The sequence below is a fragment of the Macaca nemestrina genome, chromosome 10 (genome assembly GCF_043159975.1).
Source record: "Macaca nemestrina isolate mMacNem1 chromosome 10, mMacNem.hap1, whole genome shotgun sequence".
Taxonomy (NCBI): Eukaryota; Metazoa; Chordata; class Mammalia; order Primates; family Cercopithecidae; genus Macaca; species Macaca nemestrina.
The window spans coordinates 83,542,365-83,564,229 of NC_092134.1; the positions used below are offsets into that span (position 1 = coordinate 83,542,365).

At 52.9% G+C, this 21,865-nt stretch overlaps 1 protein-coding gene across 2 annotated transcripts in view; it reads left to right on the top strand.

The window, feature by feature from the left end:
* The window catches only part of LOC105492863 (Fas apoptotic inhibitory molecule 2), a 31,023-nt gene extending 9,552 nt beyond the window's left edge, over positions 1–21,471 (top strand). For both annotated transcript variants that reach the window (XM_011760163.2, XM_011760162.3), the window contains exons 6-12: positions 3,219–3,269; positions 3,598–3,637; positions 4,167–4,204; positions 4,760–4,847; positions 5,178–5,273; positions 6,911–6,964; positions 21,216–21,471. In XM_011760163.2, the coding sequence (XP_011758465.1) occupies positions 3,219–3,269; positions 3,598–3,637; positions 4,167–4,204; positions 4,760–4,847; positions 5,178–5,273; positions 6,911–6,964; positions 21,216–21,365 (517 nt within the window). In that variant the 3' untranslated portion in view covers positions 21,366–21,471. The remainder of the gene's footprint in view (positions 1–3,218; positions 3,270–3,597; positions 3,638–4,166; positions 4,205–4,759; positions 4,848–5,177; positions 5,274–6,910; positions 6,965–21,215) is intronic.
* The last annotated feature ends 394 nt before the right edge of the window (positions 21,472–21,865 follow it).

Below are 21,865 nucleotides of genomic sequence, written 5' to 3' on the forward strand. Positions count from 1 at the left end.
CAGGCAGAGGAGGACAAGTGTGAGACCAGAGCTGGGTGGAGGTGGGTCAGAGCCTTTCCAGGAAGCTGTCCATCAGCCAGCTTCTAATTATCATAACTCTAGTGGGGAGTCCCACCCCTGTGCCAGGCCCACGCGAAGCGCTTGAACTGTGTTGTCTCATCAGTCCTCCCAACAGTCCAGTGAGTTGGTACCAGTATTTCTGTTTTGCTAAAGTGGAAGCTGGGTCTTGGCTATCGTCCAAGGTCACACAACAGTAGTGGCAGAGCTGGGATGTGAATTCAGGGTGTCAGGCTCCCAAGCTGTACCACAATCACAGGGTCTTTGGCCCCTCTGCCCTTTCTCTGGACCCCTTGTCTTGAAAGTTAGAGAGCTATGAACCAGAGAGAAAAGGAGACTGGGCTCTTGCCCTCAGGAAGCTTCCACTCTGGCTGGGGAGATAGAACCCACACCCACATGGACAAGGGTATTATTATTAGCATTATTGCTGAGGTGGCTGACCAATGACTCAAGTGAGACTGAAAGAGGGCAGGTTCCGAGTGTTTCCTAAGTTGGGCAGGATAGCTTTGCCATTCTGCACGGAGCAGGATGTTCAGCAACCCCTGGCACCAGAAGAGCCCTCCAGTCACTGTGACAACAGTTCCTCCTTATTTGAAAACCACTGAAGACCAGGAAAGGGTTAAATTGAAGGGGTCCTACTCACCAAATCCAATATGCTTGTCTCAACTCCTGCATCTCTTGTTTTTTGGGTTTTTTGTTTTGTTTTGTTTTGTTTTGCATTTCATCCAGAAATATTTGAAGAGCATCTACCAGGCACCAAGCTCTGGGTAAGATGGTGGGAATAGAACATTGATAAGTTGCAGGCTGGCCCCCAGATGCTATACCTGGGTGAGAAGTCACAGGAGCTGGCCCGAAGGGTGCGGCGGCTCAGGCTTTGGTTGAGGTATGCCTGTGGTGCACAGAAGATGCCCCCCTAACCAAGGCCTCAGGTGTCCTTGCCAGTCAGTCCCTTCCAGCAGGAGTAGAGTGTGGCAGGCACGTTTCCAGGCAGCAGAGCAGGTTGTGATGAGAGGGGTGTAGTGGAGGGGCGGAGTGCAATGAGAGAAGGGCTGGAGGGGTGGGTGGGAATGCATTGCCTGATTGCTCAGACAGGGCATTGCCAGGTCTTTGGGAATTTTATACAGGGAAGTCACATAATTGGATCTGCCTGCAGCATGGAGGGTGGAAGGCAGGGGGGCTCCTGCAATACTCCAAGCCAGAGAGAGAGAGAGAGGTGCCCTGACCACAAAGGGTGGTAGTGGGTGGAGGGAAGAGGGCAGCTTTGATAACTGCCTGGGTAGAAAAATCAACAAGTCCAGGTGGTTAATTGGGCGTAGCAGAGTGAGAGTTAAGGATGATGCTGAGGTCTCCGATTGGGTGACTTAGAGGATGCATGACATTCTCTGCAGGAGGGAATGCAGGAGACAAAGAAGGGGAGAGAGGGAGTTCCCCTCTAACCTGTTGAGCATTACTTGTGTCTGAATAGTCATGTCTGCCCAGTTGGTAGTTGAAAATTAGAGACTAGGGTTGAAAAGGAAAATATAGATCAGAAATATGGGTGAGCAAGTCATGTGGTTGAGTGAGCCCACCTAGGGAGAGCATGGGGGAAGAAGAGCTGGAGAGGACCCCACATCGAGGTAACCACGCAGACTGAGAGAGACCCTGGAGGAACTGAGGAGTGTGAGGGAGGTAGGAGGGACCCAGGGGTCATGAGGAACTAGGGAAACAATCATAGTGACCAGATGTTGAGAAGCCAGGCAAGATAAGGACTGACAAGTATCCACTGCACTCAATAAGGTCCTAGTGATGTGGCAAAGCCAGCTCCTGTTGAGTAGTGCTGAAACTGTGTTTGTTGGGTTGGGAAGATGGAGGAGGGGGCATGGTGAGTGGAGACCACTTTTTCAAGAAGCCTGGCTGCAAGAGAGGATGAAGTGGCAGTAGCTGGAGCCGGGGAAGGTGTTGGTTAAAGATGGAAAACAGCTGAGGAGGCTTGTGTGGGAGGAGAGGTACCAGTGGAAAGATTTAAGTAATGGAGATCCCCAGGCAATTAAAGGGATGGGAGGATTGGCCTGGGATGGGAGGAGAGACAGGAGGGACAGGAGGGCAAGTAGCACCACATGATATTTGCAGGTGGCAGGCAGGGAGCCAAGGGAGCTCACCTCATTTCCAGTCTTTCTGGAACACCAGAGGCAGACTGTGCAGGAAGAGTGAGGGGGCCTGGGAGGTTTGTGGATGGAGGAGGAAGCTTGAAATTGTGGGTGAGAGAACTGAGGAAGGATATGGGGAAAGGATGGCAGTGCCATGTTCAAGGCCCATTGGGGGTTGGAAACTACGCATTGGTGGCACCGCTAACCTAGGTAGGCAGGGGAAAGCTCCACCCTTGGGTCCCCAGCCATCATCTCCCACCTCCTGGACTGGCCTCTGCTTCCACTACTCAGAAAATCTCAGTCCTCCATCCCTATCTCTGGATTGCCCTCAAGCTGCCTGCCAGCCTCTCACTGGACGTGGCCACCTGATATAAAAATTCATCCGACAGGTGCCACTTCCTGATTGTACCAGGTGCTGGCAGGACAGACGAGGGCCTTACCCTTGCTGAGTTTACAATTTAATAGGCTAGACCAACAGTAAAATAACTAACAAGATCTCTCCAGGTAATGATAAGGGCTGAGAAGGGCCTATGTGGGGCAGTGGTTATGAGCAGGGACTCTGGAGCCAGAGTGTCTGGGTTCTCATCTTGCTTCTGCAGCATGGTAGCTGGATGGCCTTGGACAAGTTGCCTGACCTCCCCGTGCCTCAGCTGTAAAGTAAAGATGTGAGGATTACATTCATTGATACTCATAAAACACTTTAAACTGCCTAGCACGTGGAAAATGCTGTATATGGGCTTTTAAAATAACAAGAGTGTCTGAGGAGGCCACTTTGGATTGAGTGGTCAGGAACAGCTGTCTCATGTGACCCAAGATTCCCTGTTTCTAGAAGCAGGCTTGTCCCATCCTTTTGCTCTCTTTTGGAACTGGACCACCACCCTGCCCACTGTTAGGTTCTAGGATGACCGTGGCCTCCCCATCCCATCCCGCCTGGCTGCCCTGTGGGTGAGGGTGGCAGAGAGTGGCATAAACAAGGGGTCTCGGGGAGAGCCCAAGAGAGGCTGGCTGATTCACCCATCCGTCTGTCTCTCACAGTGCTGTGTTCTTTGCAACCTACCTGACCCTGGCTTGCTGTTCTGGACCCAGGTATGCTAATGGCTTGAGGAAGAATTTGTGGGAATATGAGCAGGATCATGAAAGTTCTGGCCCCAGCCCTGCCTGCCACCAGTGAGCTGTGCACCCCTGAGAGGGCCTCATCCCTCTCTGGGCCTCTGTCGAGCAGGCAGCCCCTCCCTCCTTTACTTCGTGCCTCTGAGGTAGGGAGAAGGGGGATGGAGAAGGGAGCAAATGGGGATGTGGCTGAAGGAAGAGGCTCTGAGGAGTGTGGAGGGGGTTGGTCAGAGACCCCCTCACTGCAGCAGTGACACAGCCCCCACCCCCCACTCTCCCCTGAACTCTGTGGCTTGCCTTGCAGGAGGCATTTCCCCTGGAACCTGATTCTCCTGACCGTCTTTGTAAGTGATCTGGGGTGTGCTGAGGACAGATGCTGAGTGGAGATGGAGAAAGAAGGGAAGCAGGGTAGACTGAGGACCAGGAAGACTGGGCTGGGGATGTCCAATGTGAGGTCCCTGGCACGGGGCAGGGGTGTTTTCACCCCACTTCTTCCACAAACACATTCCATCTTCTCTTTCCAAATGGGCTTAATCTCGCCCCACTCCCCTTCCACTGTCTTTTTTCATTGTGAATTTTTTTAAGGGGTTTGCCTGGGGCATTCTAGAGCTATGGTAATGAAGAAGAGTGGAGGGTCTTAGAAGCAGAGAGCAGGGCTGCAGAAGAAAGGCACAGCTGGCACAGAGCCTGAAGCTGGCAGTGGGGACACTCCTTAGCCAGGCCTGACTCCTGAAAGTCAGTATGTGTGGGGGTGACAGAGACAAAGAGTTGAGGGGTACCTGCAAGGGACGGGGACCTGGGCTGGACCTTGAGGGTGCCTGGGCCCCCGCAGTCTGAGTTTGGAGCATTCCTTTACCTTGCTTCTCATTTCAGACCCTGTCCATGGCCTACCTCACTGGGATGTTGTCCAGGTAAAGGGAGCAGGTGGAAGGAGAGGAGGACCGTAGGCCAGGCTTGGAGCCAGGCACTGGCCACACCCAAGGGGCGCTGCCCCACACGCCATACTTCCTGGGAGCATGTAGATGGGGCTGGGGCTCAGGAATGCAGGAGGCTTTGGCCTAGGGTCCTCTCCTTGAGCACTCAGCTGGACAGCAACCCCAAGACCTGGCCTGGTGGATAGGGGGAGGGGAGCAAGGTGGCTCCTCCCAAACTGTAGCTTACAAGCCCCCAGACTCATGACCTGCAGTTACTTGTAAACCACCTCTGGGTCCGGCACAAACCCCTCCCCACTCCCACTCCCACCTCCTCAAGATCCTTCTAATTTGATTTTGAGTCTAAGCCTGTTGGGAGGGGCAGGGCCCAGCAGAAAGGCTGGGGAGGCAGACAGAGGGATCTGGGGAAAGGGCACCAGATTAGGGCCAGGGATCCCAAGACCAGGTCCTGGCAGAAGAGGGGGCCCTGCTAGGAGGGTGGGGGAGACCAGACGCCCTGCCTGGGAGCTGACCCCTCGGCCTGACGGTCCTCAGCTACTACAACACCACCTCCGTGCTGCTGTGCCTGGGCATCACAGCCCTTGTCTGCCTCTCAGTCACCGTCTTCAGCTTCCAGACCAAGGTCAGCTTTGGGGCTTGCAGGCAGGGACCCCCGGCCTGAGGCTGAGCAGGGGAAGGCAGATAGGGTGGGAGGCCTCAGAGCTGGGACCCAGGGCTGGGGAGAGAAGTAAAGGGGTGAGTTGGGTCTGGGGAGAGGGAGACAACCTGGTGAGGGCGAGGAGGGGAAGGAATGCCAGGTTCTTGGAGTGAGCACAAGACTGTGGCCTGCTGTATGCTTGTATGCCTGTATGCCTGTATGCCCATACAGGCTTGGCCCATACAGGCTTGGCTGTAGTTGGGGTCCCAGGAAGGTCAGGCCGCTCTGGCAGCTGACCCCATCCTGTCCCCGCAGTTCGACTTCACCTCCTGCCAGGGCGTGCTCTTCGTGCTTCTCATGACTCTTTTCTTCAGCGGACTCATCCTGGCCATCCTCCTACCCTTCCAATATGTGAGTCTCTGGGTCCCCCGGCAGGCCCCACAGGGAGGGAGGGGCCCCACTGGCCCAAGGTGCCGTTCCCTCCCCTGCCCACCAGGGAAGTCCAGGAGCCAAGCCCCACAGCCTGCCATCCTGTGCGGCCCCTCCTGGCACCTGACACAGGCGTGCTGGCAGTGTAAGCAAACAAGGAGGCTTTTCTTGTCAGGCCTGGGTACCTGCCGGGCTCCACAAGCCACATCCGGCTTCACTTTTCCCATCCTCCTCTGTGGTGTGAGGGTAGGGTGTGGAGCATTTAAACCCTGGGCAGGGAAGGGAGTACTGGGGCTCCATGAGGCCCACCAGACCCAGAGGGGCCTGAGGAAGGGTCTTCTGGGGGCTCCTGTGGGATCAGCCAAGTCCAAAGAGGTAGAATCTAGCTGGCCAGGCAGGCGGGAGGTGGGGCCGTGGGGCATACCCACATCCTTAGAGCGTCCACCAGCTGGTGGCCAAATCTCGGCTCTTTTAGAGGTGTCCAGCCTGCCCTGGGGAATTAAACTGAGACTCTGCAGGCACCCAGGCCCCTGCATGTGGAGAAGGGGCAGATTGGGGGCATCGCAGAAAGGCCCTGAGATCTGAATCCTGGGAACCCAAGAGATGATGAGCTGTTGGACTGCTGCTAGGGGCCCAGTGCTTATACCCCTCACCCCTATAGCCACACATGGTGCATGGTCCCCCACTGCCCTTTTCTAGCAGGGCTGTGAGCAGTAGTCCTCACTTCCCCCTCCCCACCTCCATCCTGCCCAACCCCAGCCTCTGGGCACTTGGCGTCCATTCCAGGATGTCAGGATTGGTGCTGGCATTTCCTTGGTTCTTCCCAGGATCCTGTTGACAAAGGGAGGGGCCAGAGCTGGCCTGGGGGCCCTCTGTGTGTCTAGGATGGGGAGGAGTGTTACAGGAAGGGGCCACAGAACTTCAAAGAACCCTTTATTGATCCTGGTCTGGTTGATGGGATGCCTTTGTTTCCGAGTCTTCTGGAGGAGGGCCCCATGGAGGGCCCTAGCACGGTGCCTCCAGCAGAGTTTTCCCCACAGTTGGCTGCTCCAGACCTGGAGGGAGACTCAGGGGGCAGAGGGTAGGGAGGTGCTGTTCCAGCCTGTGCAGGCAAGCCCACCATCACAGCTGGCAGAGACTCCAGATGCCCCCCCCACACACCCCTGAGGTCAAGTCTTTATCCCCTTCTTCCTGAGTTCTTTGCCTCCAAGGCACAGCCCAGGAGCGCCCTGACACAAGAACAGACAGATCCTATGCTGGACAGGGATGAACGCACCCTGGGAGGTGGGAGCAGCCTCAAGCAGTCCCAGGCCAGAGGGAGGGCCCACCGAGAGTCATCTTCATCAGCCCTGAGCCCGGGGCTGTGTGCTGCGGGAAGAAGGACCAGGCTGGCGGGGAGTTCTCCCACCGTTCCCACCAGGATCACTCTTATCCCATGCCGCACTTCACCCACCCTGGGCACCCAGAGAATCAGGGTCCACTGTCAGTCCTGGGGCTCCTTAGGGAGCGCTGGGCGGGGCTACCCCACGTCCTCCATTCTCTAGACTGAGCCCTCCTCCCTGCCCCTCTGACTGCTGCCCCTTCTTGTCATCCCTAAGTCCGTTTTTCCTCTGCCGCAGGTGCCCTGGCTCCACGCAGTCTATGCAGCACTGGGAGCGGGTGTGTTTACATTGGTGAGTGTGGTCTGGCTCCTTGGCAGCCGCCTTCCCAGCATCCTGACCATCACCCCAGTCCCCTTCTGCTCCCATCTTCCCCACGGCCCTCCTCCCTGGATCCTTGGGAGCACCTGCGGGTAGGGCTAGGTCCAGCGCTGCGTTTGTTTGTTTGTTCGGGGAATTCAACCTGGTTTCCAGGACAGACCAGCTGACCTGGGCAGGAGGGAAGATTGTAACAGCAGGTTGGAAGCTGTAGACAAAGGCAGAGCTGGGAAGAGGCACCCCTTCCTTCAGGGGAGGGGCAGCAGTGCTTGCGGGAGCGGGAGAGTGGGTGCATCCTGGCCATGTGGACCAAGTTAGTAGTTACCCTCCTAGGGGCAACTGGGGAAGACTTCTTGGAGCGAGGGGGATTCTAAGCACCCTGAGAGAGAGACACTGTTAGATTGAGCATGTTCTTTGCTCTTCTCACGAAACTGAAAATGTTGATGATGATGATTATGGTTGGGATAACAGTAACAGCTAATATTTATTGAACACTTGCTTCCCCCCAGCCAGCTCTCCATATGCATTTAATCGTCGTCTTAAGTCTATAAGATAGGTTCTACTGTTAATAAATTAAGATGGGGAGGCTGGTCATGGTGGCTCACGCCTGTAATCCCTGCACTTTGGGAGGCTGAGGAGGGCGGATCACAAGGTCAGGAGATCAAGACCATCCTGGCTAACACAGTGAAACCCCGTCTCTACTAAAAATACGAAAAAAGTAACCAGGCATGGTGGCGGGTGCCTGTAGTCCCAGCTACTCAGGAGGCTGAGGCAGGAGAATGGCGTGAACCCAGGAGGCAGAGCTTGCGGTGAGCTGAGATCGCACCACTGCACTCCAGCCTGGGTGAGAGAGCAAGACTCTGTCTCAAAATTAATTAATTAATTAATTAATTAAGATGGGGAAACTGAAGCTCAGAGATATCAAATAACATGCCCAAGGTCACACAGCATCCTAGGAAGTGACGGGGCCAATCTGGGAACCTGGACAGTCTGGTGTGAGTCCCCCTTGGGGTCTGAGGCTAAGTGGGGAGTGGCTGGAAGCAGATGCCCAGGAGATGAGATGACCAGGGACAGACGCCTGCCTGGAGCTGCCCAACACTTGCCTTCTGCTCAGGTGGGCTCCACGCACCCGAATGTGATCGTGTTCCAGGACCCACCCAGGTGGGCAAGCTTGTACTGGTGACATCCTCTTGGGAAGGCATTCAAGGTCAACATTTATTGACAATGGAAGCAGTGACCAGACTCTCCCCTCCCTAGCTGGAACGTTCAGCTCAATACAAGTGGCCAGAGTTGCAGCTTAGTCCAGATTCCGGAGGCTTGTGGGCGACAGGCTGGGGGGCTGAAATGGGGGACGGGATGGGGAGAGAGCAGTGAGCAGGGGTTTTGGGGGATTTGGATAGGGATCAAGCCTGAGCGGGGGGTGTGGCAGGTTCATTCATGTGTCCTTTCCACAGGTCTTTATAGAGCACATACTGTGTGTGATGTGCAGCGTGGCTGCCCAGATGCCTGGTCAGCAGGGAGAGTGCAGTGCATGGTGCAGAGTAGCACTCAGCCAGTATTGTAGAATGAATAAATGACCTCCAGGCTTGGAACTGGAGGGCTGGGATCTAGTGAAACTCCCAGCCCTCTTCTTACAGATGAGAAAACTGAACTCCAGAGAAATGGAATTATTTGTCCGTGGTTTCCCGGCAAGATAATGGGTCGATGTGGCCTTGATCAAGACTAAAGTGTCAGCTTATTCCAGGCTACCTAGGACTTCCCCAGTTTCAGCACTGAAAGCCCCACTTCTTGAGGAGCCCTTAAATCCTGGGTAAACTGGGAGCCTGGTCACCTGAAGAGACTAACTTTTCTCAGACCCCGCACCATGCTCTTCCCTCCAGGCAATACTTCCTAAAGAGAGATTTCAAAGGATGTGGTGGGGAATTGGATTAGGAGAGAAAGAGGAGGGCCACATTCGGGAGAGCTAGTCTGGGCAACAGCACCTGGAGGCCCTAGAGGGAGGCATTTGCAGGGGACAGAAGAGGGGTCAAGCCAGGGCAGACAGGCTGGTGATGTTGGAGGCAGGGAGCACCCATGGGGGCTGGCCAGGTAGTTTACTTGGCTTCCCGTGGATCAGGTCACAGTGAGTGTGTGAACCACCCGAGGGAGTCATGCATGCAAGTAAGGCTGGGTGAATAGTAATCCCTTAAATTTGTTTGATAAGCCCTAGTGCTATTAAAATAATAGCAATAGTCCCCACCCTCTGTTCTACCCTTTATGTTTTACAAAGCACTTTCGCACCTGTTACCTCCCTGCATCTCCACCACAATCTGGCCAGGGAGTGGGGGCAGGCAGCCCTGGTGCTGTAAGACTCACTTTCCACATCTGAAGCCCTAGGTGTTAAGGGGCTGGCACAGAGTCTTTTTTTTTTTTTTTTTTTTTTTTTTAATGGAGTCTTGCTCTGTCGCCCAGGCTGGAGTGCAGCGGCGCGATCTCAGCTCACTGAAGCTCTACCTCCCGGGTTCATGCGATTCTCCTGCCTCAGCCTCCCGAGTAACTGGGACTACAGGCACCCACCACCACGCCCAGCTAATTTTTTGTATTTTTAGTAGAGACGGGGTTTCACCGTGTTAGCCAGGATGGTCTTGATCTCCTGACCTCGTGATCCACCCTCCTCAGCCTCCCAAAGTGCTGGGATAACAGGCGTGAACCACGGTGCCCGACCATTCTCTCTTGATCCTCTTAAACACACTCTCATCCAGGTTTCAGGGACCTCCGTGTAGCTAAATCCAGGGACCCAAACTCAATCCTAATATTGATGGACTCCCAGAAATATTGGATACAACCGTTCCTTCCCTCCACCACCCTCCCCAAAGCATCTTCGTCCCTTGGTGTCCAGGCCACCAATCGCCCAGGCTTTTCTACAGCCCTCTTGATCCTGCAAAGGGCCAACTCTTCTCTTTCTACCCTGCTCTCTCAGGGCCTCAGGCAGCCTCAAAGCTTTGAATGCGATATTTTATGATGATTACTCTAACATTTACATCTCTAGCCTGGATCTCTCTCTTGAATTCCAGACTAGAATTTCCGGTTGCCTAATGAGGGTCTGCATGAGGAAGGCTCATAGGCACCTCGGACTTCACATGTATAAAACCAAGCTCCTGCCCCTTCCCCGGGATGCCTGCTTTTCCCAAAGCCTTCCCCATCTTCCTGTAACTCAGAACAAATGCTTTGGTGACACCTTCCACTCCTCCCCTCTCCTCATCCCCCACATCACACCCCAGATCAATGCTGTGGCCCCTAATCCTATCCAGAATCTGACAACTTATCTCTACCCTCATGGCTACTCCCTGTCCCAGCCCCCATAGCCTCCAGCCTGGGTTGATTGTTGCCATGGCCTCCTGCAGGCTGCCGCTATGCCCTGTGTCTATGCGGGGCACAGCAGCTGGAGTGTTAGGTACCCTTGTTCCTCTGTTGAGCATCCCGCAATCGCTTCCCACAGCCTGCAGGCCCTCTCTGACCTCCCCACTCTCCTCTGCTGTAGCCACACTGGCCTCGTGCTGCGTGATCATGGCAGGCTCTCTCCAAACCCAGGGCCTCTGCACCTGCCTCTGTCTGTTCTTAGGGACTGCTCATAGTCCTCTCTCCCATCCTTCAAGTGTGTGCAGCTCTGTCCCTCCCTCTTCCTCCCTACTCTATTTCCCTCTCTCTGTAGTGCATCTCATTCTGACACACTGTCTGTTTTTCTTGATGTATTGCTCATTGTCTGTCTCCCTCCAGCAGAATCTAAGTTCCTTAAGGGCAGGGATTGTAGTCTGGCTTGTTCATCACTGCAGCCCCCATGCCCAGAACAGGGACTGGTACATAGTACGTGCCCAGGAGATGTTTGTGGCATGAACGGATCCCCAAGAGGTGTGGCAGGGGCCAGGGCCAGGCCCACAGAGGTACAATCAGAGCAAGGCAGAGAACCCACAGGCTGTGTGGTTGAATTCAGCACTGCCCATCAGTCTTCTGTGAGTCACAGGAGAGGGGGAACTGCAGTGCCAATTATCTTATTAGGAGATCAACACTTCAAAGGTCCCTGGTCGGGATCATCCTGCAGGTTATAGAAACAACAATGGAGAGCACAGGGCCAGTTCCCCTGGCTCCATCCCCTGCCCATGTTCATCTGCAGCTCCCCTGGGGCCCATGGGCAGGGGAATGTTGATGAGAGGGGCTTTGAGACTCATTCCCTTTCCCTCCTCTCAGTTTCAGGTAGATGAAGGCCCTCAGAGGCCCAGCCCCATAGCTAAATCCCTTTACCCTCCCATTAACTCGAACTCAGGAACATGCTGACCTCGTCCTGACCCTCAGGACTGCAGACTCTGTGGTCCCCTAGCTCCAGTGTGTCCCATAACCAGCACCCAGCACCCCCTAGTCTCTCATCTGCCCATCCTGCCATCTCCCACCATACCCTTTGGGGAATTCTCAGCACAGTGGGGGCCACTCCCAGCCCTACAGCCGAGCAGAGCTGCACACTACACACTGCATGCAGGCGTCCCTGCCACGTGTGCCGCCTTGAGGAGACTGTGCAAGAGTGGGGTGAAAAGAAGTGGAGGAGGAGGCCCCAGACCCCGAGGGAGACCCGCCCCTCAACTCCCACCAACCTGAGCTTTGGAAGCGCTGTGAGAATCCAGCTTCGAGAATCCAGTTTCTCTCCCAGAAACATCAGCACCTCCCTTGAGATTCTGCCATCTTTGAGGGCAGGGCCGCCCAGTGGAGGGGGCAGCACCTGAGGGGATGGGAGGCAAGGTTTCTCAGGGCTCTGGTCCAGCTTTGAGGAACAGGCCCCTCCTAGGCCTCACCCATGTCAGCCTTAGTACATTCTCAGGGAGCCTTGGGTTTTTGGCCTCACCCCTACCCCAGACCCCTCACTGGATGCCAGAACCCAAATATGCCAGTAGAAGTGGGTGAGCCAGCTGAACAGCCCTGACCTCAGAGTGGCCGAATCCTCCCATTCCCCCTAGTGCCCTCTCTTTGGGTGCTTTTCTGTAGAAACTCATGGAAAGTCACACAGGGAGCATGAGGGTCAGGCCGGGCTGGCGTGATGGGGCAGGGAATGAGGTGGGGGCACATGCCTACAGCTGGCTTCTAGCCGCAGCTGAGACTCCAGGGCCCACGGGACTTGAGACAGGTTGCCGCATCTCAGAGTTGGTCCTTCCTTGGGGAAGCTAAGGTCTCTGAGCCCCCTAAATCGAGAGCCCAAGTCCCAGAGTCCTCGGGAAGGAATGAGGCATAGGACAGTAGAAATTAGGTGATGGGCCCAGTGGGAATAGACCTCTTCACTCCCTGCCCAGCCTGGCCGATTTGAGGACCTTGGGAACCACTGACAGTTGCTAAGAAACATCACAGTTGTCGTGCTTTGAGGAAGATTAGTGAGAAGCTGAGTGGACAGACCAGAGGCTGGGAGACCATTTAGGAGGTCACTGCAGTGTCCCAGAGCTGGGGTGGGTGGGGGCAGGGAGACTGTGCATGGTCAGTACTGAATGCTGCAAGCCTAATGGCATTTGGATGAACAGAGCTGGGATAGGAAGATGCTCAGTAGGGGTGCTGGACCTCCAGTTCTGATGTTGACCACTATGGAGAGACATAGAGCTATCTGTCCTCAGTCTCTGGAAGGAAAGCAGGGCTGAGACCTCAGAGCTGACAGGGAACTGCCTGAGGCACCTGCTGCTGAAGCTGAGCATGCGCTGAAGCCAAGACAGCACTTCCAGAGAGAGAGACACACACTCACATTCACGCATATACACACATGCACATACACATTCTCACATAAACTCACATATACACACGCACATACCCACATGCACACATACATACACACTCATATACACACATCTACCCACATGCACATACACACAGTCACATGGATACTTATACACACATACACATATACGCACATGCACATACACACATACACATGCATATATACATACATGCACATACACATGCACACACACATGCACTCACAGGCAAACAGACATACACATGCACATATACACACGCACATGTGCTCACAGGCACACAGACACGCATGCATGCACATACATTCACATGCACACATAGACACACATACACATGCGCATATACACATTCACATATATGCACACATACACACACACATATACACAGTCACATGCACACATATGCACACATGCACATACACACATGCACAGACACACATGCACACATGCACATACATACATGCACACATATACACATACACATATACACATGCACTCATGCACACACATGCACATACACACACATTCACACACATGTGCACAGACACATGCACGTACACACATACACTCACATGCACACATATACACACATACACTCATGCACACATATACACACATGCACATACACTCATACACACACTTGCACACATATACACGCGCATATATGCACATGCACACATGTACATACACACACGTACATACATGCACACATGCGCACACATACATATACACATGCACATACACACATGTGCACACATGCACACATATACACACATACATATACACATACACACACATGCACTCATGCACACATACACATATACACGCACACACATGCACACAAATACACGCACCTATACACACATGCACATACACTCACCTATACACACACATGCACACACATACACTCACATGCACACATACATACATGCACATATACACACACATGCACATACACATATACACACATACACTCACCTGCACACATATACACATGCACACTCATGCACACATATACACACAAACACACGCACACATACAAACATGCACACACACATTCGTATGTACACATATGCACACATATGCACATATATACGCATGCACATACACTCGTACACACTCACATGCACACATATACACAAACATACACATATACACACATGCACACATATGCACTCACATGCACACATGCACACATACACATGCACACATACACATGCGCACATATGCACTCACATGCACACACACATATGCACACATGCACATATGCACATATATACACATGAACATACATACACTCATACACACTCATATGCACACATATACATATACACATGCACACACGTGCTCACATGCACACACATGCGCATATACACATGCACATATATACACTCATACACATGCACACATGCACATATACACATGCACACACATTCACTCACATGCACGTAGACATACACATATACACATACACACACGCACATATACACACATGCACATGCATACACTCACATGCACACATATACACACACATATACCCACATACACTTATATATATACACTCACACACATGCACACACATACACACACACACGTGCACACTCACACTCACACACACATATATACACATACGCACACATATACATACATACACACATACACAAGTATATACACAGGCACACACATACCCACACGCATGTGCACACATACACACACCATGACCAGTCTGGGCCAGACCCACAGTGTCGAAGGGATTTAAGAAAAATACGCCCGTCTACCCCAACCCCTCACCCTGCTTTTCTAGTGGGACGGCAATATATGCTCTACCTTCCTCACAATTAGGAAAACACTTCGAAAAGTTAAAATGGCCACACAAATCCAAGGCTGAGGCATGACTTTTAGACTTATCTTCGTTCCATTCAGAGCCTAGAGGCCCTTTTCCCTCAATGCATTACGTGAAGCTGAAGGAGCCAGTGAGAACCTTCTCTGTTAGGTCACCCACCCTCTGCCGCTGAAACAGTCCCAATGCCTACCCTGAGGCCTCCTCGCACCCCCTCCCCACGCCTCACCCAGACAACCTGGAAGTGGCGTGGGTTCCTCCTGAGGTGGGCGGACTGATCAGTGATTGCTCCTTCAGGGGAGAATGTGCAGGCCCCTCCTGAGGCCTGCCTGTCTCACTCCTGAGGCACTCATACCCCAGCCCACACTCTGCTCAAACCTGACAGGAGGAGGTGGAGAAGCCCTGGGGTGGCGGACTGAGGGAGGGGAGGCAGAGGCAGCTCCACACCTGCCTGGGGGCAGAAAGGAACTTCTGCTTCCGTATCCAGGACCTGGTTCTTCAGAGCAGAGCCAGGAAGAGGCACTGGCAGGGCCAGTAGGTGTGTGGAGTGGGGAGGGGGCTCTGCAGCTGGCCAGTGCCCCCCACCAAGTCACATTCAAGGCCTCGCTGCTCCTCCTACCATTCTGTGACCTTGGGCAAAACGACTTGACCGCTCTGCCTCACCGGCCTCGTCTTTAAAATAGGGCTCACCCGCCTGTCTCAGCAGGCTGTTGTAATGGATGAATAGGGTAACAAATGAAGGGAAAACAGCCTCCTCACACTTGGAACATGGCAATTCTCAATCGATGACAGCTTTTACTCTTATGGTAAATGATAACCTTATCATTTAGATCACCAGATTTAGCCTGGCTTCAAAATCTGGTGATCTAAATGACAAGGTTATCATTCACTATAAGTCTCAAAGCCCTTCTCTGCCACATTCTAGCTGTGTGGACTCACCAAGTTACGTAATGTCTTTGTACCTCAGTTTCTTTAGCTGTAAAATGGGGACAAGAACAGTAACTCCCTCATAGGTGGCTGTGATTTGGATGCATTCATATATGTAAAGCACTTAGTGCCTGGTGTGTGGTCAGTGATCAGTAACTCTTACCTGTTAGTAAGTTACCTAAGGTCTGAGCCAAGATTTGAACCCAGGTTTGTGGGACTCCCCAGCCTATGATCTTAAGCACTGTATTATACTGGACTCATGCCCTTTCTCGTATGACCACATATGGTTCTTTCATGCAAAATATTTTATTCCACTTACTGCGACAGGCTATTGAAGCCTACCTTGTCTCCTGGTTCCTTTCTTTCTTTTTTTTTTCTTTTTGAGACGGAGTCTCACTCTGTTGCCCAGGCTGGAGTGCAGTGGCATGATCTTGGCTCACTGCAACCTCCACCTCCCCGAGTTCAAGCGATTCTCCTCCCTCAGCCTCCCAAGTAGCTGGGATTACAGGTGCCCACCACCACGCCCAGCTAATTTTTGTATTTTTAGTAGAGATAGGGTTTCCTCATGTTGGCCAGGCTAGTCTCGAACTCCTGCCCTCAGGCGATCTGCCCACCTTGGTCTCCCAGAGTGCTGGGATTACTGGCGTGAACCACTGCACCTGGCCTACTTTTTAAAAAGTTGATAGATAATCGTGTGTCATTAATGCACTTTCATACACTACCCACCTTTCACCCTGGGCCAGGCTTTCTGATTTGAATGCCTGCCAGACCCTGTTCTTTTGGTGGCCCTCCTGGGGGTGCAAATGTTGTCTATGCCATCTAAATTTTTGACACCCAGGTCAATGGAGAGAAATATCTTCTATTGGTATCAGGCAAGAAATGGGCCCCAGATCTCCACTCAATGGTCTCTCTTCCCTCCCTCACCCCCTCACACTCCCCTGCAGCCCAGCCGGTGCACCTGGACATATGGCTGGTGGTCTCTTCTCCAAAGACTCCCCAAAGCCCAAGCTCACCCTCTAGCTGTCCCTGGGCTGTGTGACATGGGCAAGTCACTTACACTGTCTCTGCCTCAGTGTCCTCAGCAAATGATGGAGCTGATAGTGAGACACCTGCTGCAGAGGCTTATGGTGAGAATTGAGTGAAAGAGTTCATGAACTCTTCTTTTGTGCTATTTTAACCCTTCTATTTTAAACTTCTAATTATATAATATGTGAATACATTTATTCACATATTTCACTTTTGGAAAATCTTAAATATAGAAAAAAGCAAATGTCATTTTGATCGTGTCCCTCACTTCTTTCCCCAGCAGGAACCATGAATTATCTCTCCTTCCAGACCTTTCTTTGTGCATTTCATAGATATTTGCTATGTTGGCTCCTCTGACATGTATAGTTTTATGGGATCATACGATATGGATTTTTCGCAACTTGCTTTTTTCTCACAGTAGCGTCTGTCACAGATGTTTCCACCTCAGCACTGCTGCCCAGAGTTTATTTAACCACCCCCGTGTTGGTAGAGTTTGGGTTGTTTCAGCGTCTCACTGTTAGAACCAATGCTGCAAACAACAGCCTGGGGGTTGCCTCCACGCGCCGTCACACTGGCATTTCTGCAGGACAGACACAGTCCACGTGTCACTGTTTAAGCTGATTCAACACATTGCAACCCCAGCTTTTTGTATTCAGTGCCTGCCTGCGGGTGGCTCTGAGCTGGCCTTTCCATGGCATGCACTGCCCAGAGCCCCTCAGTGTCACCTCTGGGGCCACATTCAGGGAGGACAACAGACATAAGCCTGGGCCCCAGATACGGCAGGGTCAGGCCAAATGTGAGGCTGGGGGCCCCGGCGAGGTTTAGCGCTGGCCAGTAAGGTGAGGCGGGGAAGTTTGCCCCCTGCACATGCTCCCTCCCTCCCTGCAAGCCCACTCCTCCCCCATCTCCTCCAGTGTAGGAGACGACACTTGAGAAGCAGCCATCAGCAAATCACTCAGCTCTCAGACTCCTTTCCTCATGTGTAAGACCATGAGAACATCCACCTCCCAGGGCAAATGGGGAGAGGGAGATGAGAGATCAAGTGTTGGTCTAGGGAAAGACTCTTCAGATGTAACTTAATAGCATCCTTGTCCCTGGGGGCCTCCTGCCCCATCCCAAGTGCTCCTCCTGCAGAGTCTCCTGTTCAGCTGGCCACTAACTCAAGTACCTGCCCTCCTTTTAGGGGTTTGCAGTCAACTCGGTTGCTAGCTCTCAGCCAAGATCCCAGCTACCCACTAAGATGTTAACTATAACCAAGATAACTGCTCTCAACCAAGACATTAGTTAACAATGCTTTCCATCTCCAAGGAGATAGCAGCAGATGACTTCCCCTGTAAATGAATGCACTGCCATGCAGAATCTCTCTGATCATGTCTTTTGCCCTCGTTAGACTGTCAGTTCTATGAGGGCAAGTTCTCTGGAACATAGCAGGTGCTCAGCAAGTATTGTTGGGAATAAATGAATGAAAAGACTTTGGTTGACTCCCAGGCATGAGGTGGCAGTGATGGGTCATACTGGGCAGTGGGGTTGAAATTTGAAGCAGGCCATCCCAGAGAACACCACATAGATAAGCATCTGTGTGCATGGACCAAGGGTTGGGGCTGAAATCATTTCATTCCTCCTCTCTCCAAGAGAAAAGCCAGCTGGCTGCTCTAGGGGGTCTCCTGCATGGGTGCTTCTCAGAAGGGCCACCCCCAGAGCTGGACAGATCCAAGCCTTCCAAGTTAAGAGACTCAATTTCATTAGCTCACCTAGGAGTGACCAGGCTCTGAGAAATCAACCAAGCAAGCTACTGATGGATTAGGCAGGTCAGCAGTTTATGAACTGATGCTGGCAGCTGTGACCGCCAAGTGGCCAAAGCCTTTGCACTGGGCCTTCTGCCTGCTCATTCTCTCTGCAGAAGGAAAATGTGCTTGGGAATCCAAATCAAACACAGAAGGAGCAGAGCGGAATGGAGAGAAATCATACTCAAAAATACAAATAGTGGATGCCACATACACTGTCATAAATCTACCCTCAAAACCACACCGTGGTGTGGGCATTGCTACTATCCCATTTTGTAGACGAGGACACTGAGGTCAAGTGGATGACTTGGCTACTGAGCAATGGAGCCGGGTCTCAAACCCAGGCATTTCAACTCCTGTTCCTGTCTGGAGTGCCCTTTCCTCAGCGCCACTGAGCTCAGGAGCCTGACACATCCTACACAGGGCTCCTCTCAGCTCTGGCCATGGCTCCCCATTTTCGCTCTGTTAAGGCCACTGAGCTCCCCAAGGAACAGTGCTGCCTCCCTGATGAGACGCAAGAGACACCTGAGTCTCATCAGCAGTGTGTGCACGTCCTCAAGAGGGCACCTCTCCTTCTGCAGATAATAACAACAAAACCACATTAATATAATAGCAAGCATTCATTAAGTGCTTACCATGTGTCAGGCACCGTGCCAGGCCCCTTGCATGCATTATCTCATTCTCACAACAACCTCAGGAGGCAGGCACGCTCATCTCCTTTTTACACATAGGGACTCACAGGCCCAAAGAGATTAAATGCTCTGCCCAGCCAGGTCCTACAGCTAATGAGTGGTAGAGCAGAGCCTGCAGTCCAAGTGGATCTGACTTTCAAGCCTGTGCTCATAATTGCCCCCACCTCCCCAACTTTGAGGGTGGCCCTGCCTCAATGTCCTGTGTGCTGGAATTGCTCCCTGTTGGAGCCCTGGCCTCTTGGGCATGGGGGCGCATTGCACCGGAGCTGGGATTCAACTAAGATTCTACAGGGCTGCATCTATAGCAACTCTAAAGTCTGGGTCTTAGGAGTCAAGGAGTCCATGGCGGGTGAAGGAAAGGGAACTGGGCATGACCCCTGCCTACCGAGCAGAATGCAAGCTGCAAGGGCAGGCCCCAACCCCTTCCTCCTCTATCTACTTCTCCCATAGTTCCTGCCTGGCTGAGTTCTCCGCTCTTCACACAACACCAGTCAGGCCTCCCAGGCTTCCCTAGGCCTTCCTAGCTAGCAAACTCCTACTTAAGCCTCAGGTGAAATGCCACCTCTCCTGGGTCACCTTCCTCTGGCCCAATCAGTAGCTCCTTCCTTCACAGTCCTAATTGTGCATTTCGTGGATTTTCTTGTAATGACCTGTAAGTGTCCCCCATGACGCTGTGAGCTTCCCCAAGGCAGGCATGGCTTTGTGTTTCTTGTCTCTTCCACTCTCAGCAAGTCCCTGTCATGCAGCTGTCGCCCCATACATATTTATCGTATAATGAATGAGTTTCAGAGGACCCAGGGAACATGCCTTTCATACACAAGTGACCGAAGAGCCCAGTTAACAAGAATGTGAATCAATGTAAAATAATTCCAATCCCGGGCCGGGCATGGTGGCTCACGCCTATAATCCCAGCACTTTGGGAGGCCGAGGCGGGCAGATTACCTGAGGTCGGGAGTTCGGGACCAGCCTGGCCAACATGGAGAAACCCCGTCTCTACTAAAAATACAAAATTAGCTGGGTGTGGTGGTGCATGCCGGCAATCCTAGCTCCTCGGGAGGCTGAGGCAGGAGAATTGCTTGAACCCAGGAGGCGGAGGTTGCAGTGAGCCAAGATCTCACCATTGCACTCCAGCCTGGGCAACAAGAGTGAAACTCTGTCTCAAAAAAACAAAACAAAACAAAACAAAAAACAAAAAAAAACCCAATTCCAATCCTACGTGGATCAGTGCTTCATCACCTTTGAGATTCTGGTGGACATTTTGGCCTCTTTCTCCAGAAAAGCGCACCACGCCTGCCAAATTTCATATTCTACTTCTCAAGGGTTCTGCTCCCTAGGCTTGGAGCCCAGAGGAAAGATAGGTGGGGAGGGGTAGGAGCCACTGTATACAGTGGGCAGGCCTGGCAGGGGCAGCGGGGTGGCACAGTGCTGTCTCAAAGGGAATCTGGTCCTAGTCCATTAGGCCAAGCAGGTCCCCAGGGAAGAGCCTGCTTCCTGGGAGGAAAGGCATTAACCCCAGGTGCTGTTAGTAGCAGGGCAGAATGGTTACACCTGGGGCTCTGGAGCTGGACTGCTCGGGTTCAAATCTTGGCTTTGCCACTTTCCAGCTGTGTAACCTTTGGCTAATATTTAAGGTCTCTGGGCCTCACTTCCTGTAGGAAGAATCTGATTCTTACTGGATGGGGATGTCGGTATAGCAATGATGGGCTGATGTCAGTACAGCACAAGTGCTTGGGCCCTGCTTGTACCTGAAGCATTCGCCTTCCTCTGAGAGCAGGGTCCTGAGGGAATGGCCAAGAAGTCTAGGCCTCAGCTTGAAGGTCCCCTCCCCCAGGAAGCCTTCCCTAACTCCCTGCCACACTCACATAGGTGAGGCTCCTTGTTATCAGCCCCACCGCTGCCTGGAACCTTGTTATACTCATCATCCTAACAATTCCTCTAGACTCGAAGCTCTGTGAGGACAGGGACCCTGGCTGTCTTGTTCTCTGCTGTATCCCTGTGCCTGGCACATAGCAGAGGCTCAGTAAATAGCTGCTGAACAGAATTAGGGATAGAAGGTGTCTCAGGAGGGCCACTGGGCAGCCAGGCAGCAGGTGAGGGTAATAAAATTGGGGGTGGGGCTGAGGGGGGCACCAGGGCTGCCATAGTGAGTGTCACACTGCCTGGGCCTCTGACCCCTCTCTCTCTCCTCACTTCTCCCAGTTCCTGGCACTTGACACCCAGTTGCTGATGGGTAACCGACGCCACTCGCTGAGCCCTGAGGAGTATATTTTTGGAGCCCTCAACATTTACCTAGACATCATCTATATCTTCACCTTCTTCCTGCAGCTTTTTGGCACTAACCGGGAATGAGGAGCCCTCCCCACCCCACCGTCCTCCAGAGAATGCACCCCTCTTGGTTCCCTGTCCCTCCCCTGCGCTCCTACAAGACCAGATATAAAACTAGCTGCCAACCCAGGCTGTGGCCAGGCCACTGTCTACCCCAGCCCAGCCCAGCCCTCTGCCGCTTGTACATACGCCATGGGGACCCTGAGGAACCGAGGCCATGTCAATCCCTGTGCCGCCCTGTTCCCCCCATTACATCTTCCAAACTGGGACAGTCAAGGCTGAAGGCTCCTCTGGGTTTGAGGGCCTAAGGGACAGCGGGGAGAAGCCTAGCAGGATTTCAAATGCGGGAGTGAGACCCAGGAAGCCCAGCGGAGCCCTGACCCCCCACCACAATTCCTCCTAGGGCTGCACAACCATGTGGCCTTGGGTCCTGCGTCCAGTCTGTGTCCTCCTGTCTTTCTCGTGCAGGACAGGCATTGACACTTTGTAAGAAAGGGGGTGGGGGACGTAGCTGGGCAGGTGGA